At 32.9% G+C, this 26,475-nt stretch overlaps 2 protein-coding genes across 2 annotated transcripts; both read right to left on the bottom strand.

The window, feature by feature from the left end:
• Positions 1-1,401: 1,401 nt before the first annotated feature.
• On the bottom strand, positions 1,402-22,719 carry LOC145583175 (F-box protein At3g58530-like). Its single transcript, XM_081640347.1, has 13 exons — positions 22,150-22,719; positions 16,675-17,573; positions 16,519-16,578; positions 15,782-15,865; positions 14,529-14,659; positions 14,365-14,440; positions 3,462-3,532; positions 3,273-3,359; positions 3,108-3,180; positions 2,972-3,039; positions 2,812-2,880; positions 2,354-2,459; positions 1,402-2,126 (listed from the first exon to the last, which is right to left on the bottom strand). The coding sequence occupies exons 2-13, from the start codon at positions 16,849-16,851 to the stop codon at positions 2,061-2,063; spliced, it is 1,068 nt and encodes a 355-aa protein (XP_081496473.1). The 5' UTR covers positions 16,852-17,573; positions 22,150-22,719; the 3' UTR covers positions 1,402-2,060.
• On the bottom strand, positions 17,066-22,242 carry LOC145581228 (uncharacterized). The gene is made up of 2 exons (XM_081638275.1): positions 22,146-22,242; positions 17,066-17,505 (listed from the first exon to the last, which is right to left on the bottom strand). The coding sequence occupies exons 1-2, from the start codon at positions 22,240-22,242 to the stop codon at positions 17,066-17,068; spliced, it is 537 nt and encodes a 178-aa protein (XP_081494401.1).
• Positions 22,720-26,475: the final 3,756 nt, after the last annotated feature.

The raw sequence follows: 26,475 nt of genomic DNA, 5'->3' as shown, positions 1-26,475 counted from the left end.
GTTGGAGGATTAGATACCAGTGAAAAACAAATTAAGAACTCAATGAAATAAAAGGAGTAAAGATGAAAGTCGGTGACACATGGCGGTAGCATGTTGTCTTTTAATTATTATAGATTATAGATTAGGTATAAACCAAATGTAAACCAAACACCATTTAAACACCCTCTTTATCTAGTTGTCAAGACTCAAAACTTCCTTTATGCACCTTACAACTAAAGATGGGCACAGGCCGTGCCGGCACGCGGGCGGCACTGGCACGGCACAGCGGCCCACCTGTGGGCCGTGCCGTGAACACAAATTTGGGAATCGACACGGGCACGGTGGCCGGCCCGTAGGTCGGCACGCCGGGCACGCACGTGTTTTATTCAATTTTTTTTGTATTTTCGGCTTATCGCACTCGTAATTTTTTTTTTATTATTATATGCATTGTTGATTTTTGCTAAATTAATAAAATTATTTACATAAACTTAAACATAATTAGATAAATAATTTATATAACCTTAATTAAAATAAAGTTGTTCAAAACAAAATATATTAACATTAACATAAACATAAATTAATAACATTATTTATATAAAATTTAGTTGTACTAAAAAATATATATATATATCGTTTTTTTATTTACATTTATTATTTAAAAAAAAAAAAAAAAAAAAAAAAAAAAAAAAAAAAAAAAGTGGCACGGGTTATCTTCTGTCTTTTTGAAATGAAGTCTACTAAATAGATTTTTTGTAAACTTCTCCCCCGTGGGGTTGGGGGTTTGCGTTCCTTCTTAATGTGGTTAATGTTGCTATCCGCCCTTACCATTTCTGGTAGGAAATGGGATGAGGGCGTTCCTTTCCTACCTCTTTCGATAAGGAAGGTTTCTTTAAATTCAAGGTTTTGTTAAAAGTTTCTTTTAATTCCTTGAATTTATAGCTTCAAAAACAGTGAATGTACGTGCGTATTATTCTTTATCTTGACCGCAGCCTTCCGGGCGAGGGCATTTCTGCTTCACTCTGCTCTAAGGGTATAGCAGCTGTCGTTCGAAACAAGTTTCTCACTCACAGCGGAGGAGCGAAAAAATCGTAGCTTCGCTCCTCCGCTGTGTCTGTGCTCCCCCGTGGGTTGGGGGCCGCGTCCTTCGAAAATCCGAATTCAAGTCGGCACGGCACGGCCCGCCAGGCACGTGGGCCGTGCCGTGGGCTAGGGTGTGCCAAATTTTGGCACGGCATGGCACGCCCACCACCGCGGCACGGCCCGCGACGGCACGGCACGGCCCGTTGCCCATCTTTACTTACAACACCGTTCAAAAAAAAAAAACCCTTCCATTACGAGTTAATGTAGGACTTTTCAAACTTTGGGAGTTACCCATGTACTAAAATTGATAAGATGTATGAAAAGATTAAAACATCTCGCTCATTCAACATACATTTTCATTCAAGAATTTGCCTATTGTTTTCCCTGCAATAATAACAATAATAAAGGCCCTACCGTGTCCCTTAAGAAATAGTTGCCTATCAACACACAATACCTGGAATACGAAGTTTCTCAAAAAAAAAAAAAAAAAAAAAAAAAAACCCAAATAAAAAATAAAAAATAAAAAATAAATAAAATAAATAAATAAAAAATTACATCTAATTAGAAACAATGTTATGGGAGAAAAAACAAAAGTTGAACCGGAAGTCTTCTGGATTTTATATCTTCATTGGAGACTCCAATTGATTCTGGATTTGTTTCGGTTTTGCAATTTGTGTATATCTGAAAACTTGGAAAGGATTTTAGCACCCCATAATATGTGCACTTCAACTTCCTTGTGAAACTGCATATTATGAAGATATAAAATCACTCACTGAACATATCATGGAAATGACTCGAGAGTTCTACCACTATTGGAATGTAAAATTTCTTTTCCCACAATTGTATTCTGGAAAAAAGCTGCTTCATTACAATAAACACTCCGGGTGATTCATCCAACAGTTGGAGTGTGCTCTAATGTATTCGTTAGCACGTTTTCATAAGCTGTAAGCAGAAACTGTCCAGACACAGATTGATATCAAGATGCTCCAACAAGCACTGCATTAGCTGTGCACTTTAAAACACTCTAAAAGTGGGAACAGCTGAAGCAGTTCTTCACGGGTTCTTCTCTAAAAATATGAAAAAAGGTAGATTAATGCAATGATCTTTCAGAAAAGCAAGAAAAGTTGATGTCAAAGATATGCTACAGACAAGACTTGGTTTTTTAAGTCCAATAATGTACTCGACATATTGACACCCCTAAATGTTAATGGGAGTTTTAGACTAGACACAACTTTAATGTTAATGCATCCATTCACTCCAAAATCTAAGTGAGGGTTGTAGAATAGACACGTACCTTAATGTTAATGCACCCGTTCACATCAAGAGTTTTGAGCATACTCGAACATGACCTTGAGAGTGCTTCGAGGCTCTGATCAGTCACCCCAAGAATTCCAAACAAGCTGTAGTTTTACTTCAGAAACATCAGATTGATGCCAAAAAATAAGGTTTACATATCAATGCAGAAACTACTGAGAGGCAAGTTAATTCACATTTTAAATAACCATAATGTACGACGTTTGCAAATTATTGTTTAATAGACCACTGCAATAACAATAACAAAAATAATAATAATAACAATAACAATATTAATAAATTGAGAAGGGGGGGGGGGGGGGGGGGGGGGAGAGAGATGGGAGCAAATAACACATTGCAAACAAAAGTTCACAGTTTTAGATCCTGAGATACAAAGATTGAAAAGCTACAACGCCTACAAGGTGGTCACTAAATGATTTCAGGTTATGATACCATTACCTAAGTAGCTCAAGGTAGGAGCATCCTTCCGCTAGGGCAATGACTCCAGCATCAGTGACACACACACACCTGTTGAAGGCAAAGATCGCAAGGTGATATGTATTTGCAACTTCGTTTTATCTAGCAAATATCTTTGGATGAGGCCTTTAGCTTTTCTTACCAAGATAGATTAAGGTAGACCAAATAATTGCATTTGGCAATGCACATTAATCCTTGATCAGACAGATTCTACAACACCAAAAACCTATAAGATTAGAGTTTCAACAACTGTCTTATCGTAAAGAAAATATTTCTACCTGAGCTCCACAAAGATCTAAGAACCTGAGTTGAGTAAGAAGTGACATACTCATGTAAACTTCATCAGTAAAGCTGAATAAAATAAACAAATTTGTCAGTATAAGAACATAGCATTAGGCATTAATAGGATTGAAAGAATAGTCAGATATTAAATCATCTATTACCTAGACAAGGCATACAAATTGAGGCTCTTAAGAGAGGAACAACTGCGCAGTACGTACTGCAAGCCACTATCACTCAGCTTGATGCACCTGTTTTCATAAGCAGTAATATGGGAATTAGACACATCACCAGAATTACAACCAACACACCCTTCTTTAGTCTGATTCTTGTAATGCCTATACTACAATTACCTTGTAATGTTCAATGACTCGAGTTTTTGATAAGCATCAGCAACAAGTTGCATACTTTTGTCAGAGATATTCTGGATCACATTTTATTGAATTATCCATCAGAAATGGGAAAAGTAAAAGTAAACAGAAGCACAAATTTACTCACTGAGCAACACAAGCAGACGATTTTATATCTTAAGTTTTGACCAATAGCTAAGTAGCTAACTAGTCAGAAGCATGTAGGCATGGCAACAAATTGGATTTGGGTCGACCTTGCAGGATCCAGATCCGAACTAATTAACAATCGGGTCCAATGTAGAAGTCCAATTCCGGATTAGACCCCAAATAACCATCCCTGGCTTTGGATCTGCCAGATTTGTAGACCTCTGAATGCTGGAACCCCAAATTCAAATCTGGGTAGTTTACGATTAACTTTACAAGGATTGAAGAGATTAATATACACAAATACAGCAAATGTCAAATCCGAAGATAACAAAAGAAAAAGGGAAATGCAACTTTATAGTTACACTATAATCAGATAATCATATGGAGTCAAATGGATGTTACTTGGACTCATGTGTAATGTTCGATAAGAGTACAGGTGTTCAAGTGTCCAAACTGCTTCTTTATTGAAAATTTTGCATGATTTTTACCTAAAATGAAGTGTCCGAATGTTCTACCCATGTCCAAGTGTCAAGGGTCTTAACTGAAATTTGAGGAAAAGAGTTAGAGTAAAATGACATGGGATATGCTCTTTGTGTCTGAAGTATATGTTCTTTACATTACCAAGAAAGTTCTTTAAGGTATATAGTTAAAACATGTTTTTTGGGTATCATATATAATACGAAGTACAAATTATATTCTTGACACTTGAATAATATGTTCTTCCATTTTATTTTGAATTTTTGAAATTTGAAAATAAAACCTTAAATTATTTTTAGGTGAAAATAATTTAAGATAGAGAAATTCTAGAAAATTGAATATTTTGATATAAATTGACATTAAATATTTAAATGTGAGGTAAAAAATGTAACTAGCACTTATTATTTATCTTTTTTAAAAACTATTTCTCAAAATTCATTATTTTATTTCAATGTTGTGTTCTTTTATAAATTCATGATGTTCTTTACAACTATAAGTTATGTTCTTTTCACAAACCACCAATTAGATAGAGTATTACTAATCAAGCTTTTTTTTTTTTTTTTTCTATTTTAAGATGTGCTTTATTATCATCTTTTTCATACAAGAATAAAGTAATGTGTGCATTAAAAAAAAAAAAAAAGTTAACGTTATACTTCCTCCATTTCTTTATAGTTGGAACACTTTCATAAAATGGAAATGTCATAATAATTGCAACACATTATAAAAGAAAAGGTTTTTATGGTGAACATTGTACTATTACCTTTATTTAAAACTCATGGCCCACTTGATCATGCTCCTAACAACCTCTTAACCCCATTTTAAGTGTATTATATCATGTAAGGTCCACTTTTCTTAAATACCGTGATAATGTTTGTGTTGCAACTATAAAGAAACAGGGGAAGTACTTATAAGTTATGATAAGACTTACATGTCAATCATATAAGTTTTTCTTAAACAAAAGTCAAGCAAATAAATTAACATATTCATATGAATATATGATGGTTATACGTCAAATAATTAATTGTTCCTAAGCTATAAAATAGTGTTGTTAACAGTGAAGTTTAATAATTGTTCCTAAGCTATAAAATATTTACTATTCCTAGCTATAAAATAAAGGCTAATAATGTTGTAAAAAGTCAAGTATCTACTATTCCTAAGCTATAAAATAGTGATTTTAGTTTCTTCAATTTGTTACCACTACTATAATATATATACACATACTTTTTCTTATTCAAAAACTAATTTAGGTGTATCTTCACAAAACACCAAGGTATGAGAGCTTGTTTACGAGTTTCTTAAATCACTTTATTATTTTGATACTAAATTTCTATTTTCATACTACATTTTTCGGGATTTGACAGAGGTAGTTTCAATAACAGTGTAATTGACAAACAAGCTACATAAGTTTATAATGCCTTTAATTTTTGTTTTTGATTTTTATTGATTTTTTCAATGGAATTTTTAAGCCTGATTCTAAAACAATCTTAGTTAGGAAAATTATGATTTCTATAATACATTATCATTGACAATATTTTTTCCATATATTAGTGTAATACGTGATACATGAATACGTGATAGACAAATTTAGATGACCATTAGTGAGACAGGGTATAAATGCATTGTAATGAACTGATTTTCTTGGTTGATAATTCTGATTTAATGTTGCTAGTAAATAAAGATTATAGCTTGAATATTGATTGAAAATGGCAAAAGTTTACAAAGATAGGTTTAATAGCTTAAGGCTATCAATCTTCAACAGTGAGTTCAGCTCACAACTATCCAAAATGGCTTTAGGCCATGACTCTCTCTAGGTTTCCCTAACAAATTTCTGCCTACCTATTTCCTTCCCTTACCTCTCTATTTATACTAAGGACTAGTAACCCTAATAAACTAATATTACTAGAATACCTATACTACGCCTCCAGGTTAATCTATTACAATACCGACCCCCTAAACTTCCACCTTGTCTCAAGGTGGATAATAGTCGGCATTTGATTTCTGGCCTCGTCAACTGTGATCAGTGTTCCAGCGCTTAAATAGGCGAAATTAAGGGCGGACTGCATTGAGGAATGTTGTTCATTGTTGGGAGTTAGTACTCCCTGCAGCTTGTCAAGGGAAGTAATTGAAATTAGGGTGAAGTCATTGAGGAATGTTGTTCATTGTTGGGAGTTAGTACTCCCTCCAGGAGCCTGGACATGGCAGAATGACGCAGCAGCTTGTCAAGGGAAGTAATTGAAATTAGGGTGAAGTCAGTGGTGAAACAAGAAGTGTGCAAGCTGGGAATAAATGAAGTATAGCTTGGTATGTAGGCATGGACTTGGAGCAGGTCAACAGTTGTTTGAATGGAGGAAGTTGGGAGTTGGAGGGTGTTGCCCTTGATGTTTTGATGATAACACAAGTCGAACTTATATTTGGGACTAATGTTTCTCATGACTGTGTAGCCTAAGTACAAGTTGTAGAGTTATTCGAGACAAAAGAACTGGAGCTCAAAAGCAAAGACTGTTTGCAATGTCCCTTTGAAGGAACAGAAGCTTCGGAATAGGAGCTGGAGAATGAGAAATAATAAAGTCTAAAGTATTTTTATTTTAGGTTTTATGTAAGCGAGAGTTAATAGGAGTTTGATACTTTAGTAGAATGCTTAAAACGTTCTCGTTAAAAGATAGAAATTGAAATTGCTTAATTATAGGAATTTAGTTATTTATGAAAAATATCTTTTTCTGATTTTTTGGTTAAAAGAATAACTTTTATTATCAGATAAATATTCTTCAAAAAATATCTTTAACTAATTTCCTAATCTTGGGCTACTATTATTTGATTTGGTCTTCTCCTCTAAACAAGGAAACCTCTTCTTGTTGCTTTAACGTGCCCTGAGTTTTAGGACATGATTGAAGCACTAGAAGTGGTGGAGGATAGTGGTGTTCAGCAGTGGTGGCGTAAGTGTAGAGCAATATGGCGTTTTATTCAAGCTATATCTTTCCTATAAATAGAGAAGTTGTTTTCCGGAAAAACTCACTTTGCTCAAATACATTTTTCTATCTTCTTAGTTTTCAAATAGTCAAGAGTCACATTCTACTTTAATTGATAACTTTCTTATTTTCTTTCATTAGAGTATTTCTTCTACGAGTTGTAATTGGGAATTAAAGAGTTTAAGTGAACTCAAGAGAAATTGTTAGAGAAGTGCAGTAAGTTGAGGGACTTATTGCTGGGAACTCTAAGTTCGTTGAGGAACTTGGAGATAGAGTCTTTAGCTTGTAATAGGTTGTTTGCCTTATTCTAGAAAAGAATCTTTCCTAAAATCCCACGTGGTCATGGTTTTTCTTCTTATTAGGGCCAAGAAATTTTCCTTGCTAAAATTTCTGTGTGACTAAGTTCTTTTAGCTTAGTTTTATTGTCCAGCGAAAATTTGTCTAATTCCTCCATACTACAATTCACCCCCCCTCTTGTAGTATTCTTCTAAAGTAACAGAGGGTTAAAGAATATGGAGGAAGACTGGACTTAGAAATATAGTAAAAAATCTCGGCCCAAACTTTTGTCCCTGAATTGTTTTTAAAAAAATAAGAAGTGATGGGTTTTAAATGTGGAATGTTGTATGGTAAAAACGTTAGTTGGGTAGCAATAAGAAAATTGGGCCATGTTGTTATTGGCCTAGTACTTCTTGGGCCTTTCGCTGCCAGAAACAGCCACTCTGATTATCCAAAAAAAAAAAAAAAAAAAAAAAAATGGTGTTTCATTTTGCTGGAAGTGGTGCATCACAGCATATGCAAAAGTGGATCCTAGAAAAGTTCGCGTACATTTCCTGCAAGAGAGAACGTGGGATTTCAGATCCCAATGAAGAGCGAAGTGTCCGATGTGAGCTATTTAATTGGGCCATGTTGTTGTCAATAAATAAAATATTTAAGGCATATTAGTATTTTACTAGTTAATATTGCTTTGAATTTTTTATTTATTAACAAAACTACAATGACTTCCGAGGAAAGGACATCATGGAACAATGAGGATATTGAGATATTTTGGATTTAGTAAAAGCAAACAAAAGGGCAAAAGGTGGCACGTACAACTGGGACACAATTCTATTAAGTTTGAATGTACAAACAGGGAAAGACTTTGAAAAGAAACAAAAGGAAAGCTTGGAATGAACTTTAAAGTTGAACTGGAATTGGTTGGAATGAGTAAACAGGTTACCATGTGATTGATCCAAAAGATGAGAAGTGGAAGGAATTTATAACGGTATTTTTGGTTATGTTTGCTTTTCCTACTTATATTGTTGTTATTACTTGGAATAATAAGTATTTTTTTTTTTTTTTTTGTATTGGCTTATAAGAACTCTTCAAGCCTTCTAAAGAAACCCTTGATGTTTGAGTATAAGTTGTATGATATATTTCTTGGGACCATACATACCAAACACAACCAAACCCATGATTCTTGTTCAAGAGGAAGGTTCTGGGGATTCTAATGAAGAACTTAGAACCGAAGATGATAATAAGGAAGATGTTAAAAGGTCAGTCTATGAGAGCAAGTCCCCTCCCAGGAATCATATCTTCTAACAAATGTAAGAGTTCATACATTGCTACCTCTAGTAGAAAGAGTGTGAAAGATGACATTGAAACTTGCATGGATTATTTAAGAAGAAACATGCAACTTGGTTCCTTTAAGATACAATCTATCCATCAAAATATGAAAAATTGATTTCAATATTGGAAGGAATGCCAACAGTTAGCAATTACGGAAAGTCCTTTATACTCTAGGGAGTTCTTATGTAATCTAGATGAAAGTGATTTTTTTTTCCTCTTCGGGATGACGAGTTAAGAATCCTCTATTTGAAGAAAAAATCCAATTCCCCAATGATTGTTATAGGCCTAGCTTCAATGATAGTTTAGATGATGATTATTAAACTAAAATAATAAGTCTTCTAAGATGTTTAGCACGTGTTATTCTAAAGTTTGGGTGTGTAAATTTCATTTTTTTTGTTTTTCAATATGGAATAAGTTAAATTTTGGTAACTGCTTTATTTTGATAAATGTGTTTTTATTGTGATTTGTGGAACTTTATTTTATTAAGTTTCAAAGGTAAGTACGAAGAGTCACATATTTTTAATTACGTATTCGTGTTTTTTTTTTATTATATCTACTTTAAGCTTTGATTTCATTATCTTGTGATATTATTCGACCATATCAGAGTTTAAATGAAACGCCACATTTGCAACACCTCTATACTCTACCTCGGGGCGTTTCGAGGACCACGAAACCAACCCAAGAAAAACACAATAACCAGAAGTGGAACGCCGAGTCAGGACACCCGGCCAATCAACATTAGTATATGATAGAAGTGAAGTGGTCGAGGATTTAAATAAGTGCATTACGAAGTCAATCGTACCTTGAATATAGCGCAGAATGCGTTACAACCATATATTGTACCCCATAAATTAAAAACAATTCATTATTTTGGCCATTTTTCAAGGTAACAATTCTAATTTAGTGAGAATGTTTATCCTAGCAAGCTACATTTTTATCGTTCTTTAATTAAAAAAGCCTTCATTCTTAGGATTGTGTCGGAGCTTTAGATGATACCCATATACGTAGTAGAAGAAATTGTTGATGATGTTGGTGCTAAGCCATATAGAGGACGTAAAGAAAACAAAACATGGAGTGTCATGGCTTTGTGTTCGTTTAACATGTTATTTACTTTTCTTAATGTGGGCTTTAAAGGAAGTGCACATGACACGACAGTTTAGACACATTGTTTAGGTGATGTTACCAAGAAATTCCCCCATCCACCTTTAGATACTTTTTTAAGTTTAAAATTGTTGTTACTTAGATAAATATGCTACCTTATTTTTAGGATATAATAATATTTTCCTCTAAATGAACACGAAACACTTTTTAGTTGACTCAACATATCCCCAAATACTCTTGGATATTAAAGCCCCATCTTGGCAAAGATTTGAGATATCATATACCATATTTTGAAGAAACTCCACTTGTCGGAAACTTAGAGCATTATAATTTTGGACAATCCTCTTTACGTACAACAATTGAAAGATGTTTCGTCGTATTAAAGAATAGATGGAAGATCTTAAAGATGATGCCACCGATTATAATATGTATGATAAACTAAGGAGAAAAGCTATAAACCGTGTTCGGAAAAAAAATAACAAAAGATATATGGGAGTCGGTTAGAAATGTTGTAGAGGATGATACGGAAGAAGCAAGTGATGATGGATGATGATGATGAAACAAACTTTTAGGAGATTAGAAGTATATTTGGTGTTATTGCTACGTACACTTTTAATTAATTTTTTTTATTGAAATAATAAAAAATGCTAACAATTTCATATTTAATCCTTTTATTATATTGTTATATAGTATATACTCATATTACCAATATATTATACAATAAGTTCCAAGAATGTCTAATAAGATCTTATAAGTGTTAATAAGGTCAAATAAGTGTTAATAAGTTTAGATAAGAGTAGAACACACCCTAATATTCTATGAAAATAGCATAGTATACTCGGACGGAAGGCGGAAAGAACATACAGTTGTTTGATAAAGAACATACCGTGTTTGACAAAGAACATACTTGTGTTTGACAAAGAACATACTCATATATGTTTGATAATATGTTCTTTTATACTTATGTTCTTTAACATATGTTGATTAAACATATTTGTGGGGTTTCAATAATATAAAGTATGTTCTTTGAATTTGGCTCGTATGTTCTTTGAGGTAATGAGTGAAGCACAAATTCTTTTTTTTTTTTTTTTTAATTATCATATATCATTTTTTATTTTTTATTATCGTATGTTCTATGAGTTTGATCAGTGTGTTCTTTACATTATAATTTATGTTCTTTTAACCTATGCTATTTTGAATTTTGAAAATTAATTTGAAAATGAAATCTTGAATTTTTTTAGTTAAAAATATTTTAGAGAGTGAAAACTAAAATTATTATGGAAAGTTGAATTTTTGGAGAGAGAGAAAACTATTTTGGGGATATGATATCTTTCGTAAAGATTTTTCCGTTAATGTGTAATTTTTCATAAAATTTTAATTAAGTTTTTATCACGTTCTTTTAGTAATGTCTTTATGTTCATTAATAATACATGTTCATTGTTAAACACAAACATGTTCTTTTTAAAAAACCTACATGTTCTTTTTCGAACATCTAAATGTTCTTTCCGCCTTTTTTTTTAATCAATCGGGTGCACCATGCATGCACAGATCATGCATTAAATATTTTATGTATAAGACCAACAAATACAAGATGCCTTTATAGAAATTGATGACCTACACATTTATTATGGACGAAACATCTGTTATCTATGCATGGATATCAGGATGTGAAACCTACGGCACTTGTGGTAGATCAATAGATGGGGTTGATAAGATATATTTGCACATCGCACAACAACCAAAGATGTGACTTAACAATCCAAAACATTGTTAAGAGGTAGGACCTTTTAAATGTTGGAACAGAATACCAAAGTACTTCCTCCCGTGACTAAGCCTCAAGCACTCAAGTGCATACCACTAATAACTTATTCTTTATCTCCCGATTCACCTTTTTCCACATGGAATCTAAGGAACCAAATCTCTAACATTGAATGTACACTATCTAGTATCTACACTACAAGTGTTTACGTTGGCAAGGTAAAGCACATCATTTGTCTAATGTCTTGAAAATTTTGCCTTGTGCAAGATTAGCCAAGTCGTCTTTCTCATAGTCAATTACTTTAGAAAATCCTCTCCAACCATCCACGCGGCTTTATTGTATCCGACCAATGAGGAACTACCTTAACCATCCATTCTTAAATGTATCACCCATGGTTGTACTTCCAATAATTTTAAGAACTCTAGGCGTCCGATCTGTAAACAAATATCTCCTAGAAGGGCTTTTCATTTTACCAATTATCATCATGACAACCTATGTTGATGAAAAGTTTGCAACTACAATGTTTTCACGTTCGGCTATTCCACAATACTAATATCTATATTTTTCTCCTCTACCTCTAGCACCACCATTACATTGCAAATACCAACCATTGTAGTTGTAAGTATACACAACTTCAAAGTTGAGGCTTATGGCGATTTTCTTCGCGAACTTCAATGCATCTTAGTATGTCGGTAAAATCTAATTCGGTTGAAAATGTAGGTAATAATTAGAAAATTTGGCTTAAAATAATACCAACTATTAACGGTGTGTGCAAAATACAACAACCTCAATTATTTGCTATTAGCATTACAACCTTTTGTACTATATGTGCAAAATGGTACGCCAACCACTGGTAAAGGCATCTTAAGGAATATTCCGTCCATATTAATTATTATATTATTCTTATTATAACTTTTTAATATTAAAGTATTTTTTTTTCACAACACATTTTATGTTAAAAATTTCCTCCTACAAAGCTAATAAGGTATTTAAATGCATCATTATATGATATAATTAGTTTCAAAACATGTATTAAAAACCAAAAAATTAACATAATATTTCCTTTGTTTTTTATACTTACAATACACCTTTTGATATGCTTGAAAAAATGATTAGACTATGTAAGCGGACAAATTATGCTACAAGTTTTAATCGTAGCAACTTAACCCTTTCTTCTTCATTTTTTAAACATAACACTTTCTTCTTATTGGTGGTAAAATTTTGTTGATTAATTTGATTGTCTATCTAGTCTAATATCTCTTGTAAAGTGTGTGTCATGTCAAAATAATTTGTTACTGTAAATAAAAATGTAGGAATTATGTATTTTGGAAAAAAAATTAATAATTAATACAAAAATAATATAATAATGAATATGGACATGTGTCATGTATTTGTTAATCCGTTAGTGGGGCTCACTTTGGACATGTGTCACTCAGTGATTTGTTTTAAAAATAAATAAATAAAAATAAAAACAAAAATTATAAAAATAAAAAAAAAAAAAAAACCTAAACCCTAACCAAACACAGCCCACCACCGGAACCACCAAAGCTAGCCCCCGATAGCCCAAAGCTAGCCGCGGACAACCCAAACCCAACTGCCAGAACCCCTTGACCCACCAAAACTGCCGACTCCACCACTTCCCCCCCCCCTCCGAAAACCACCATATCCCCCGCAACCACCTCTCGAAAACCACCTAGATCGCGAATTAAACCCCATCCACCAGAGTTAGGGGAGGAAGTTTCGGGGGTATCTGGTGTTAGGGGAGGGGGTTTCGGTCATTTCCGGTGTTAGAGGAGGGGGTTTTGGGCAGTGGAGAGGAGGGGTTTGTTTTCTGAAGGTGAATTTCAATTTCTAGGCGAAGGTTGGGGTGGTTTTCACGGCGGTTAAATGGACTGGGTGGTTTTGGGGAGGGGAAAGGGGGAAGGGATGAACTCGCACGATTGTTAGGGTGGTGATTGGGTTGGTTTTAGGTGGGGCAAGCGATGCCGGCGGCTAGGTTGTGTTGTCGGCGGTGGGGGTTAAAGTGGCTGGTGGTGGGTTAGGGTTTTCAGGTTTTTTTTTCTTTTTTTTATTAGTTTATTTTTAAAAAACCAATACCTAATTGACACGTGTTCATAATAGGGTCCTACAAACGGATTCCATCCAAAAATCCGTTAGAATCCGTTAGAAGGTGGTAAAATCCAATTTATGTGTTTTTTTGTGGTGTTATAATAAAAGTTGGAAATTTTATAGTGTTATAATCAAATTTCTGTAATTTTTGTGGTGTTATTTTCTAATATTTCCTTTAAATAAATAAATTTTGCAACTGTGATAAGCAACTCGTTGATACAAAGAAAACAGGATATATCTCATGCACTGTTAATTACTAATACAATTGTACTCCCTCCGTCCCATAATATAGTTTCTATTTTCCTATTTTGGAGAACCAAAATGTTGTTCCTGTTTCTATTTTTGGATAGTGTGTAAATACCAATATACCCTCATTTTTTTAACTTTATTCCTTGTACTTTCTAATTTACCCTTGAATTTTGCACATGTTTTGTACTTTTTTCTACTTTCTCTAAGTTTAGTCTATGATTGTACTTTTCACTTTTATTAATGTACTTTATCCACTTTTTCCTCCTATTTCTTAAATACCGTGGAAAAACACAAACAAAAACCATATTATGGGACGGAGGGAGTAAAAGATTGGGGATGATAATGCAATTCACTACCTAGCTTGTAAAATAGGCCAAAATGCACCATTTTCACGAATTAATTTGTCTATTTCTGTTAGCGGATCGCAGGGGGCTACCAAATTGAGTAACATTATGTCATGATAAACAAGAATCAGATCAAAATGAATTTGTACCTTACAACCACTGAAATTCAAATCGATAACGTGTTTGCAATTCCAAACTAGATGTTGTGTGCCAACATCCGTTACCCTAGAACAAGCAATAAAATTATCAGCCAGATCATAGATAGTATTCCAGATAGTAACTCAAACTGTTTATGAATACATTAGATACCTACCTAACATTCCAATATATTGAAAAGACTCTCATGTTTGAACATGCGCTAGTAATGGCTTCAACTCCTTGATCAGATATCTTCTGGCATCCATTTAAGTTCAGTATCTCTAAATTCTGAAGAGAGCTGGAGCACTGCCCAATCATGGAGTTAAGTCACAACAGATAATGGTAAAGCAGAGTACATATGATGCAGTATTCACTTGATATTCACTTATTTAAACTTACTATAAACTTGTTGGAATTAATTTGAATTTATTAGAGATTATTGTAGTTGTATATTGAACTGAGTAAACACTTGTCAAAAGTAAAACTGATATGATACGATTAGAACTTATCTAAATTTGTCTTTCCAAAACTTCTAAATTTTTTAGGTGAAGACAGAATAGCCTCAAAGTACTCATCAAAATATGAGCATTAGCAACTGGGTTGCAATTCAATATTACCCAAGGAATATTGCTAAATTAAAAAATGACAAAAATATACTCTTAGGGCCTGTTCACATAGTTGAACTGAACTGATTGGAGCTGAGCTAAACGGAATTGATTGGAGCTGAATTGAAGTGAGCTCAGGTGAGCTGAAATGAATATTTTATGAGAGAAAGAAATTAGGAGTTGAACTGAACTCAATTAAACTGATTGGAGCTGAGCTAAACGGATTGGAGCTGAGTTGAAATGAACTGAAATTAAGCTAAAGTGAACAGGCCCTTAAATCTTAATAATTCCTTGAGTAAAAGTTTCCTTACACTTTTACATTCTTAATCAGTAAAGAGGATCAAAGCATGCCAAAGAATATAAATGATTTAGTTACAGATTTTTAGTCCCACCATGCTACGCAACATAGGATCAACTTAAAGCTATATATATTCGTGTATCTTAATAGCTAATTTCAAATTAGCTCTTCAGAATTTCAGATTCACTACATAACAAGAGCTACAAACATGTCCACAATTACTAATGGTATTGGCCACGGTATAATCTTACAAGGGTAACCATCCATGTTAGAAATAATCATCCTATATTGGTTAAAAAAAGTGTTGCCATAACATCTTCATAAACTAAAATATAATACAACTAACCACCTTCCTTCCCCCCTTACGTGTTTTTAGCTCTTAAATAGTTTATTATGAAATACTTTGATAGTCTTTTGCATTACAATACAAGATGGAAAGCACTCAAGCCATTTAATAGGGTTAACAAACCTACCGAACTTCTAAACAATCAAATAATACATGGACCTCTCAAATTCAGCTCTCACCTTATTTTTGAGGAGTTCAAGATGCTTGTCTTCAAGATCTTGTGCAAATTCAAGGTTTATTTGCTTCACATCCTTATACCTAGGCTGCAACAATTAATCTCAGTATCAGCTAATCAATATCCAACTTCACAACAGAAATTCAGTAACACAACAGTACTCAAATTTTGCAATTTTCAGAAATCATAAAAAAAAAAAAATAAATAAATAAATAAATAGCAAACACCGCATTAAATTGAGTGAAAAATTGAACTGAAATCACGCAAAATTGATCAAAATAATTAACCAGAGAAAGGGAGCAGCAAATATCACACGACAATCAAACTCAATAACACACAACAATACTCAAATTTGCAGTTCTTAAATTCATACAAATACACAATCATAGCAATCAAATTGAATTTAAAATAAAATACTCCGTAGAATTTAAATCGCAGAAAATCAAGCAAATGTCATAATCAGAGAAAGAGCAGGTAAAATCACACTCAATAACACACGACAATACTCAACTTTACAATTTTAAATTCATACAAATTTAAGCCAATTGAATCGAATGTAAAACTGAACTGCTAATCGCAGAAACTCGAACAAAAACTGAAAAAAGAGCAGCTTCACACTCAGTAACAAACAACAATACTCAAATTTACAGTTCTTAAATTCAAACAAAATCACAATAATAGTAATTATTATCTTATTGTAATTTGAACTGAAATTTCGCAAAATCAAGCAATCAAACTAACCAGAGAAAGAGCAGCTAGGAGCCGATTTCCGGCATTGTTCATCTCATGAAAATCAAGAATCTGCAGAAGTAAATTCAATCACATAAACAACCAAATTCATTGCAAATTCATCAAAAACAACTCCTCGATTGATAGAATGTTAGAGACAAGGATTACCTGCCAGAGAGAAGGATTAGAGGCGAGAGTGCGATAAAGCCAAGGGCTAACGAGTAAGAGAGAGACAAGGTCGCGCTGAGGAAGTTTGGAGCTGACAATGGTGAAAACCCTTGGTACAGTCTCTTTCCTCCATTGAAGCTGAGGAAGCTCTTCTCCGCCATTGAAGTTGTGCTCCATTTCTATTTTTGTTTGGAAGAAGGGTTGGAGCTTATATGGTCGATTTTTTTTATAGGTTACCACCGAAAATCGGGGTGTTGTGAAAGAAAATGAGGGTGTTTGATTATCTCTGGGTTCACTCTAGTAAAATTACTAGGTTAGATTTCGTATCATATACGATTTTTCACTTTTTTTTTTTTTTTTTTTTTTGAAGCAAGCCCCTCAACCGGGCAAATCATTCATTCATAGGAGAATCAGAGAACAAAATAGGTACAATCGAGTTCGGAAAATCTGAAATCCACACCCTACGACCCATTACCCATGGCAAATGAGCTAAAGCATGGGCTACCTTATTGCTATCCCTACGAATGAAATTCCACGAAATAAACTCAAAAGAGTTAGCTACATGATAAATATCATCAAGAATAATATGTAAATAACTGCTCCCTCTCTCCCTTGCACGAATTGCGTTCACAAGACCCAAACAATCACTCTCCACCTCCACCCTTCGAAACCCATACTCCACAGCAGCCTGCATACCCAACAAAATGGCTTTCACCTCAGCAATAATTGGCTGCCAAAGATCAGCCATACCCCACGAAACAGCTAGCATTGCCTCACCCTCCTCATTGCGCACCACAGCACCAGCAGACGTGCCAATCCCCTCCCTCAAACCTGCATCAACATATTAAGCTTCAGCTTACCTTGACTTGGTGGCTTCCATCTTTGCCTAGCAGCCCTCCCTACAACGATTTTTCACTTTTTGTTATATAGTATCAATTAAAATTATATTTAAATTTAAAAATAATTTGGTCTAAAATATATTTCTTATATTATCCCAAATCAAGCTACCAAGTTAAAATGTTATTTTTTATCTTTAATTTTATGAATACATATTATATTTTTTATTCCAGTTTTCTTTAATTTCGATCCCTGATGGTATATTTATTTTTATTTCTTTTAATTTCACATTTAATAATTTTTCATTAACCAATTATGTTAGGTTGAAAAGATATTTATATATTCATTTTTTTTTTTATTATAAATGATCACTATACATTAAAAAGTAATTACTTGATAGGAATTTATATAAAGATATGATTAGATATCTTAGTAAATATATTAATTTACAATTTTTTTCCTAAATTTTAGAAGAAAATATTTTGCATATATTCTCTAGCAGTTTTTGTTAAATTTTTTTTTTTAAATATACTAAGGACAAACCAGAAAGTGACACATGTCATTGTTGGTGTGTATTTTAGTATATAGTTGATGATAATTGGAAAATTTGCGAACCACTACCATTTATTTTGCACTTTTTGAAAACAATTACAATTAAAGTTTTTTTTAAAAAAAAAACTACTATTATTTGAAACTTTGTTTGAGTACCACTACCATTTAACGACAACGTTGTCTTGTGGGGCCCACTTGAACCCTAACCACCCACTACTCCCCACCCAAACCAAACCAAACCACAACCACCACCAATTCCCTACCTGAACTGAACCCCAACCACCCACCACTCCTCTACCCAAATCGAACCAGCTACTACTCCCCCACCTGATTATGTGGGTGTGTGTGAGCATTGAGGTTTCGACAGATGGAGGTGAAAGAAAGGTGATGCGCAGGTTAGGGGTGTAAATGAGTTGATACGTTCATGAACTACTCGCGAACAAGCTCGGTCAAAGCTTGATCAAAATTCATTTATTAAACTAACAAACAAGCTTGAACAAAAATCTTTAGCTCGTCAAATAAATGAACAAAGCCGCTCGAACAACATCATGTTCGACTTGGTAATGTTCATGAACAACTCGTTTAAGTTTATTTATAAGTTTTTTTAATGTTTGATTAAAACTCGGACAATTTATATATCTTTTATTCATACATATTTGTAAAAAGTACTAATTATTTCATCATGTAAAGGAATGAAAATTCCGTTGTGTTAAAACATGAAGAAAAAAAACATTTTTTTAATAAGAAATTAGGGCTCGTTTATTTAGTCAAGCCCGATTTAATCCCGTTTAAGCTTAAACTTAAACTTGAAATGCAAACGAGTAAGTTTGTGAACAAAGCTCGAACAAGCCAAATTCTTAACGAGCCCATCTCGAATTGAACAAGATTTTTAAAAGCTCGTTCAAGCTCGAGATAGTTCGAACATGAATAGTTCTTATCAAGCTTAGCTTGAATAGACTGAAAATTGGCTCGCCCCGAATCGTTTGCAGCCTGGTGCGCGGTGGGGTGGAATTTGGTAGCGAAAGGCACGGAGGAGAGAGAATGGGAGTACGTCAAGGTGAATAGGAAGGATATGGTGGCTAGTTAAGTTGGTGGTCTTGTGGGGTCAGTGGTGGTGGTGATGGACTGGTAGGGGAGTGGTGGGGGGTTATGGTTTAATTCAGGTGGGCCCCATAAGAAGTTTTTTCAACCGCTACCGTTAAATGGTAGTGGTATTCAAATAAATTTTCAAATAATTGTAATTTAAAAAAAAAAAAAAAAAAAAAAAAAAAACCTTAAATGGTAGTTGTTCACAAAAAGTGCAAAGTAAATGATAGTAATTCACAAAAAATCCAAAATAATTTCACTTCACCAAAATCTTAGATCAACATGAAGTTTTCATGCGATGATCTGAGTTGAATTTGTTAAAAATTTGTGCAAGAGAGGTTTGTTGAGAAATTAAAAAAAAATAAAAAAATAAAAAAAGATAACAATTGAATAGTCTATGTAAAATTAAGTGGTATGAGATAATAAAAAAACAATTAAAAAGTAAGAGTAGGGTATGGGCAGAGACCATGTGAAAATAGAGATATAATAATGCAGTACTTACTTTGTTTAACTCCAATTGACTTTTGCACTATTCATGTACACCAATTTTATACATAAGATTGGATATAGTCATGTGTGTAATTGAAAGATTCGTCTTAATGTATAGTTTTCAAATATTAACTTTTTAAAATTTATACTCGTTGCTAGTTAGAGTAACTCTCATGGTTGTAACTAGGGACTTGCTTGTAATAGTAAATAATCTCTAACTACTAACTTGATCACTTTAATTTGGAGCTAAAAAGTACAATTAGATTGGCCAAGCAAAGAAAAAAAAACACGCCAAAAAAATGGAATAAATAAAATGATATTAAAAAGTTAATTAAGGAGATGAGGTTCATATAAGTAGTAATATAATAGCTAGTCATTAGAGCTCAGAGTAGCTAAAATGATACAGAGTAATTATGTGATATGACAAGTTAATTTGACAATTGGCTTACCATTGAGTTGCTCTAAGAGATATTTTTAGTCAAATATAATTTTCTATAATATACTTATTATTTCTAATTAGAGATATTATTAGTCAAAAGTAACGAGTTGGCATTATTGTAAAAAAATAAATAAATAAATAAATAAATAATAAAAAATAAAAGTAACGTGATGGAAAGTGTAACAGTCAACATAAAACACTTTTTTTTTTACAAAAACAAAGGGAGTATGACGTATTTCCGTTTTAAAAAAAAAACGAAGGGAGTATAGAGTATTTTCATTTCAAAAAAAAAAAAAAAAAAAAAAACATATGGTTTATAGAGTATTTCATTGTAGGAAGTGTTGCAATTAAAAGAAGCAATCAATAATAATCACAAAATATAAATTGTAATCATTTTAAATAATGTTAATAAAAAAGCAATCAACAATAATCAGAAAATATAAATTGTAATTATTTTAAATAATCTAAACTTCATTTGTAAAAAAAATAAGGAAAAATTGCAATAAACCACCTTTTATAACACCTTTTTTGTGAAAAAACACCTTATAAAAATTTTCTTGTGAAAACACACCTAATACCATTTTTTTTTTGCGAAGTAACACCTTAACTCGGTTTTCGATGTTTGACTTGGTTTTCCGGCATTGACTTTGCACGTGTGTGTCACGTGATCTTCTTCCTTTATTTTTTTTTCTCTTTTCCCTCACCAATACCACCTCGCCGCCACCATCACCTCACTGCCATCCCTACCAACGCCACCTCACCGCCACCACTAATTCACTAACACTCTCACCAACACCATCTCACCCAATAAATTTGCTCCCATGAAAATTCCACCCCCGTTCATTCAGCCCCATCCACCCAAAACCCCACCCCACCTCCTCACTCCCTTTCTCCATTGAAGCCCAATAGAGCAAGAACATACCAAAAAAAAAAAAAAAAAAAAAATTAAAGACCACATTGGTGTACATTGACCTCTCGAAATTACTCCTAATTCCATCATTTGTGGGCAAAAACGAAAAACCCTAATTTTTAATTACAAACCCTAATTTATGAAAATTCGAAAACCCAACATAATTTACAAGAAATTTCAGTAATTACAACAATTTACCTTACGCGAAATTAGGTTAATTGCAATAATTCACACTTAAAAATGGAGTTTCCTTCGTTAATGGTAAGTAATTGGGACTTTGTTGGAGAAGAGGGGAGGAGAGAGAAAGTTGAATTGGAGAAATGGAGGGTATAATGGGGAAAAAAAAGAAAAGGGGGAACTCACCGGAACACGTACTTCTCACGTGCAAGTCAATGCCTGAAAACCAAGTCAAAGGACGGAAACCAGGGTAAGGTGTTAATTCGCAAAAAAAAAAAAAAAAAAAAAAAAAAATTATAAGGTGTTTTTTTTTTTTACAAAAAAGTTGTTATAAAAGGTGGTTTTTTGCAATTTTTCCAAAAAATAATTCAATTTATTATAAACAAAAATGATTTAATTTTAGTAAAAATTATTTGACTTCAGCAAAATAAGGAAAAAGAAAATACTTCCTCCCTTTTTAAGTGAAATATTTTGACTTTTTCACCACTAAAGTCAATTTGGATTAATATTAGTGATTCATATATATAAGAAAAATTATACTCTTGTGAATCCTTAATAAAGACCCCGTTCATTTCACCTTATTTTTGCTGAAATGAAATTATTTTTAGAAAAATTTAACATTTGCTACCAGCAAAAGCACCTTGTGTCACATTTGCTACTTGTTTAATTTTTTATTTTACTTTGCTACCTCCAAAAGTTACAACAGATAAATTTTGCTACCACTTAATAGAATCCGTTAGCTGGGCCCATTTTTCATTAAATAAAGATTTAATCTATTTTAAAAAAAAGAAAATAAATTAAAATAAAAAATATCTCAGCCACTTTACAACCCATAAGCCACCTCCCGTCAGCCACCCCGTGCCGGCTACCGGCGTCGGCGACCCTACCCTCTCCCCTTTCCCGCTCTGCTTGGAAAAAAGGCAAAAACTTGTAACTAAGAAGAGGGTAAGCAGCAGTAGGCAATGAGAAGAATTTGTATACTTACTTCCAAATCAAAAGGGATGAATTGAAGGTTGATTCCGGCGTTTTCGAACTCGATTCGTAGCACTGAAGCGTCGAAAATGGATCGAAGAGCCATTGAAGTGATTTGATAGAAGATTTTGATTGAAATAGAATGACAATTGAAGCGATTAGGGTTTTGAAAAAAGGGGAAATTATTCAATTGCAGTGATGTGTACTCAGAGATGGAGTTCAAGCATTCATCTTGTATCAATTGTAGTGACGTGTACTTGGCTTCCATTGATGGTGGTGCGAGGCTGCTAGTGGAGCGCGACTTCTTACGGTGGTGCTGCAGGCGGGAGTGTTGGTTCAGGCGATGCTTGCTGCAGTGTTGCGGTGGGGGTTGAAGTGTGAGCTGAGGTTGGTGATGTTGGAGAGAGATAGGGGAGTTGCGGTGGTTCAATGTTGTGGGTGATTGTTGCGCTGGTGGCAGTTGTGGCGGTTACGGTTGCGGTGGGGGTTGAAGAGTGGGCTGAGGTTTGATGTGATGTAGGTGATGGTGTGAATGGTGGTGATGTTGGAGGTGCATCGGGGTTTGTGAGGTGTTTACATGAGGAGTTGGGAGCAGGGGATTGTTGATAAGTGGTTAGTGTGGTGTAGGTTAATAAATTGGTGTGGTGATGGATAAATTGGGCCCCACTTAACAAAAACACTGTCGGAAACCATTATCTGGTAGTGAAATATATAATTAGGGATTTTGGGTGGTAGCAAAGTAAAATAAAAAATTAAACAAGCAGCAAATGTGACACAAGGTACTTTCATTAGTAGCAAATATCAAATTTTCCTTATTTTTATTGAACTGAAATTGTTTTTTGTTGAACTTAAATTATTTTGGGATTTTTCATATGGTAGTACTCAACTTATGACTTTTCATATCGTACCCAAATACATTTTTTCTTCCACGCAGTACCACCAAAATTATAGTTAATTAATACAGTGACACCCCATTAATCAAAATGTTAATTTCTTTTATCGAAACCGCATACCAATAGTATTGATACCTTTAATGGGTTTTCTGACAAATTTGTTGTAATTAAATGTTAATCTATAAACATCTTGTGCGATAAACAAATTACAAGAATCAATAAAGCCAAAAAACAATAAAAGGCATCAAATCGGAAAATGACACGGTTTTTCCGTTGAGTTTTCCCACGAGATCTCCGGAGTATGCTTGATATTTTGATTTGCTCCTGTTGGTTAAGAGGAAAGAGATAGAGGATGTTAAAATATTATTGGAGTGATAGAGGAGAAAGAAAATGACACAGTTTTGTTTGATAGTTGCTTGACACGGTCTTGCTGTTAATTACCCCGTATAAAGTACTCTTGATTGTACCACTCAAGATGTTTCTAGCGATGAGAGAGTATCCGATGAGTTTTCCGCCGAGGGGATGGTGAACCGGTGTCGAAAACGACATTGTTTGTAGGAGATGGGGAAGGTGAAGCAATGTAATTAACGGAATAATTAACGGAGTGTCACTGTTTTAATTAAATATAATCTTAGGTGGTACCGTGTGGAAGAAAAAAAAAATGTGGCTACCATATGGATAAGCCAAAAGTTTAGTGGTATCATATGAAAAATCCCAATTTATATTTATATAGTATACTAAAATAGGGTACACTAGCTCCATGGTCGCCACGTGTCCCTGTTTTAGTTTTTTTTAATTTTTTATTTTTATATATATATTTTTAGAAACTCAATATATAAATATTTGAAAATATATTTTCTCTATTAAAATATAAGATAATTATATTCCATATTTATGTATGTCGCTTAGTTTTGTTAAGTAAATATTTTTGTGCATAATATTAGCTATAATCAGTTTCCTAAACAAACTAAGCGATATAAATAAATACATCATATAATTATCTTATATTCACATGAATATATTATGGTATTCAAAAATATTTTTCTTATTCAAAATTTTGTCAATCTAAAATGAACTTTTCATTCTTTAGAATATAAATTAAGCGTTAAATATAGTGTTGGAAGAAAGTAACATTTTTTAAATACACTTTCTTTATTCGATTATAGTTTGAAAAAAAATTTACATAAAAAAATGAGTGTGCTTCATGCGTGACTAATTAATATTTTGAGGAAGGCTAATTGGCCCACTTGATAAAGACTTCCTCTATAACAAACTACGAGTATGAATACGTAATATGCTAATAAGCTAAGTAAATATTTTTGTGCATAATATTAGCTATAATCAGTTTCCTTAAGTTTAGGCTAATTATAAGATAATTATATTTAAAATATGCTAATAAGCTAAGAATACGTAAAAATATATTGTAAGTATAGTATATATTTTCTGAAGATATAATTAAAAAAATTACCATATATGACGTTTAACATAATTAATGTTCAAATACCATTATATATATGCACATAATTTACAATATGTAGTATTTGTGTTTAATATCTATATTAACAATGGCATTCACTATGATAAAAGATATTACCCCACTAAAAGAGAGTTGGAAAATTAGGGTTAGGATTGTAAGACTATGGCGTAAACCCGATTACTACAAACCAAACATAACTAAATCAATTGAGTTAGTTTTGGTTGATGAAAATGTAAATTCATGTAGTAAAGTTTTATATTGATTATATCTTATTAGCATCAACAACTTCCTTTTTGTAACTTCTATATACTTACCAATTACCTGTATTGATTTCATATTATAGGGTGACAAAATTCAAGCCAATATCAAGATGTCCCTCATAAAAGATATGGAGTGATACATATAATTTATAGAAAAGATATATTTATCCTATATTTTACCACTCTATATATTAAATTTATGTATTAAAAATCTCTTACATTTTGGTAAAAGATTGACAAGTGATATTTTTTCCTACAATGATAGTTAATACGGAGTACTAGAATATAAATAGCCACAAATTATACGAATTCTTGATCATTCTATGAAGCTAGAAAATTTTATAAATTATATTTGTACCAAGTGTGCATAAGAATGATTTTATTTATCTATCATATATGAATTTACATAATAGAAATAAATAAATGCATATAAACAAAGTATTTATGAGGCATGTAAGTGTATATGTACCACCCTATAAGAAAAAGTATAATTTTCATTTATAGATTTTGGTATTAATTTTATATGTGTGTAGCCAACCATCATAGGGTTACTCAATTAGTGTTATAGGGGTTACCCATTTAGTGTTATAGTTGTTACTTTGTCAGTGTTGTACTTTGTTATTTAAGGGTTACTAAATAGGTATAATAAGACTCTGTTCAGTACACCTTAAAGATATAATATTTGGTAAAAATAATTTCAATTTAGTATAAATAAGCTCAATTTGGTATATTTAATTTCAGTTTAGTAAAAACAATTACTTTAAAGAAGAAATATAATACAGAAACAATAAAAAAAAATTATCAACAAAAATAATTTCAATTCAATAAAATAATTTTAGTTTAGCAAACATAAGGTGAAGTGAACAGGGCTTAAAAGTTACTATATCAATATGATAGGGGTTAGTTTGTGAGTGTCATAAGGGTTAAATACTCCCCTTTTTTACAAGAGGTCAAACAGCGTGACCAGTCGCACAGAAAATATGTTGTAGATTTTGTATACGCCTATGTAAGAATGATATTCAATTTTTTTTTTTCTTCTCTCATATGCTTGTGTATTTTATTTTTTTCTTTACTATTATATATATGCAATAAAAATATTAAATGATTACATATAATTTGAAAAAAAAAACCAGATAATCAAACAATTGACAAGCCTAATCATCATTCCGAGGTTAAAATTTTAGAAAAAAAAAACTTCAAACTTTAAGTGTTTTTAGAGGCCATTGAGGAGAAAAGGAATACGAAATTATTTGTGATATACGAAATACAATATATAATGATCATATTTTTATTATAATGGTAAACTTTTCCAAAAATATACTTCGTATTAAGTTAGAGGATAGAGATAGCCAATTAAAAGGCAAATTTTTATATGTGGCTGGCCACATTGTGTAACAGGGGTTACTCGAGTTACTTGGTCAAGAGTTACTTAAGGGTTCGGTTAGAAGTTACTTGAGGGGTTCGGTCAGGGGTTAGTTAAATACTCGATCATGGGTTAATTAAGAGGTTACTCGAAGGGTTACTCGGTCATGAGTTATTCGAGTTACTTGGTCAGGGTTTACTTGAGGGGTTCAGGGGTTACTAGAGGGGTACGATCAGGGGTTAGTTACTTGGTCATGGGTTACTTAAGGGGTTACTCAATCAGGTTTTACTCGAGGGGTTATTCGATCAGGGGTTACTCGAGTTACTCTGTCAATATTTAATTTAGG

The sequence above is a fragment of the Chenopodium album genome, chromosome 15 (genome assembly GCF_948465745.1).
Source record: "Chenopodium album chromosome 15, dcCheAlbu1.1, whole genome shotgun sequence".
In the NCBI taxonomy this organism is placed as follows: domain Eukaryota; kingdom Viridiplantae; phylum Streptophyta; class Magnoliopsida; order Caryophyllales; family Amaranthaceae; genus Chenopodium; species Chenopodium album.
Note: the sequence above shows the minus strand (reverse complement) of the source record. Positions and strands in the feature narration are given on the sequence as shown.

What these genes read in the sequence shown, in the direction of transcription:
- LOC145581228 (XM_081638275.1), bottom strand. Translation starts at nt 22,242, where the DNA reads ATGGCTCTTCGATCCATTTTCGACGCTTCAGTGCTACGAATCGAGTTC. An exon ending in CCCTTTTGATTTGGAAGTAA is followed by an intron (nt 17,506 to 22,145) that starts GTATACAAATTC and finishes ATGTTGATGCAG; the next exon opens with GTTTGAGGGAGGGGATTGGC.
- LOC145583175 (XM_081640347.1), bottom strand. Translation starts at nt 16,851, where the DNA reads ATGGAGCACAACTTCAATGGCGGAGAAGAGCTTCCTCAGCTTCAATGG. An exon ending in GAGTCATTGAACATTACAAG is followed by an intron (nt 3,360 to 3,461) that starts GTAATTGTAGTA and finishes TTATGAAAACAG; the next exon opens with GTGCATCAAGCTGAGTGATA. An exon ending in ACGGGTGCATTAACATTAAG is followed by an intron (nt 2,127 to 2,353) that starts GTACGTGTCTAT and finishes TCATATTTTTAG; the next exon opens with AGAAGAACCCGTGAAGAACT.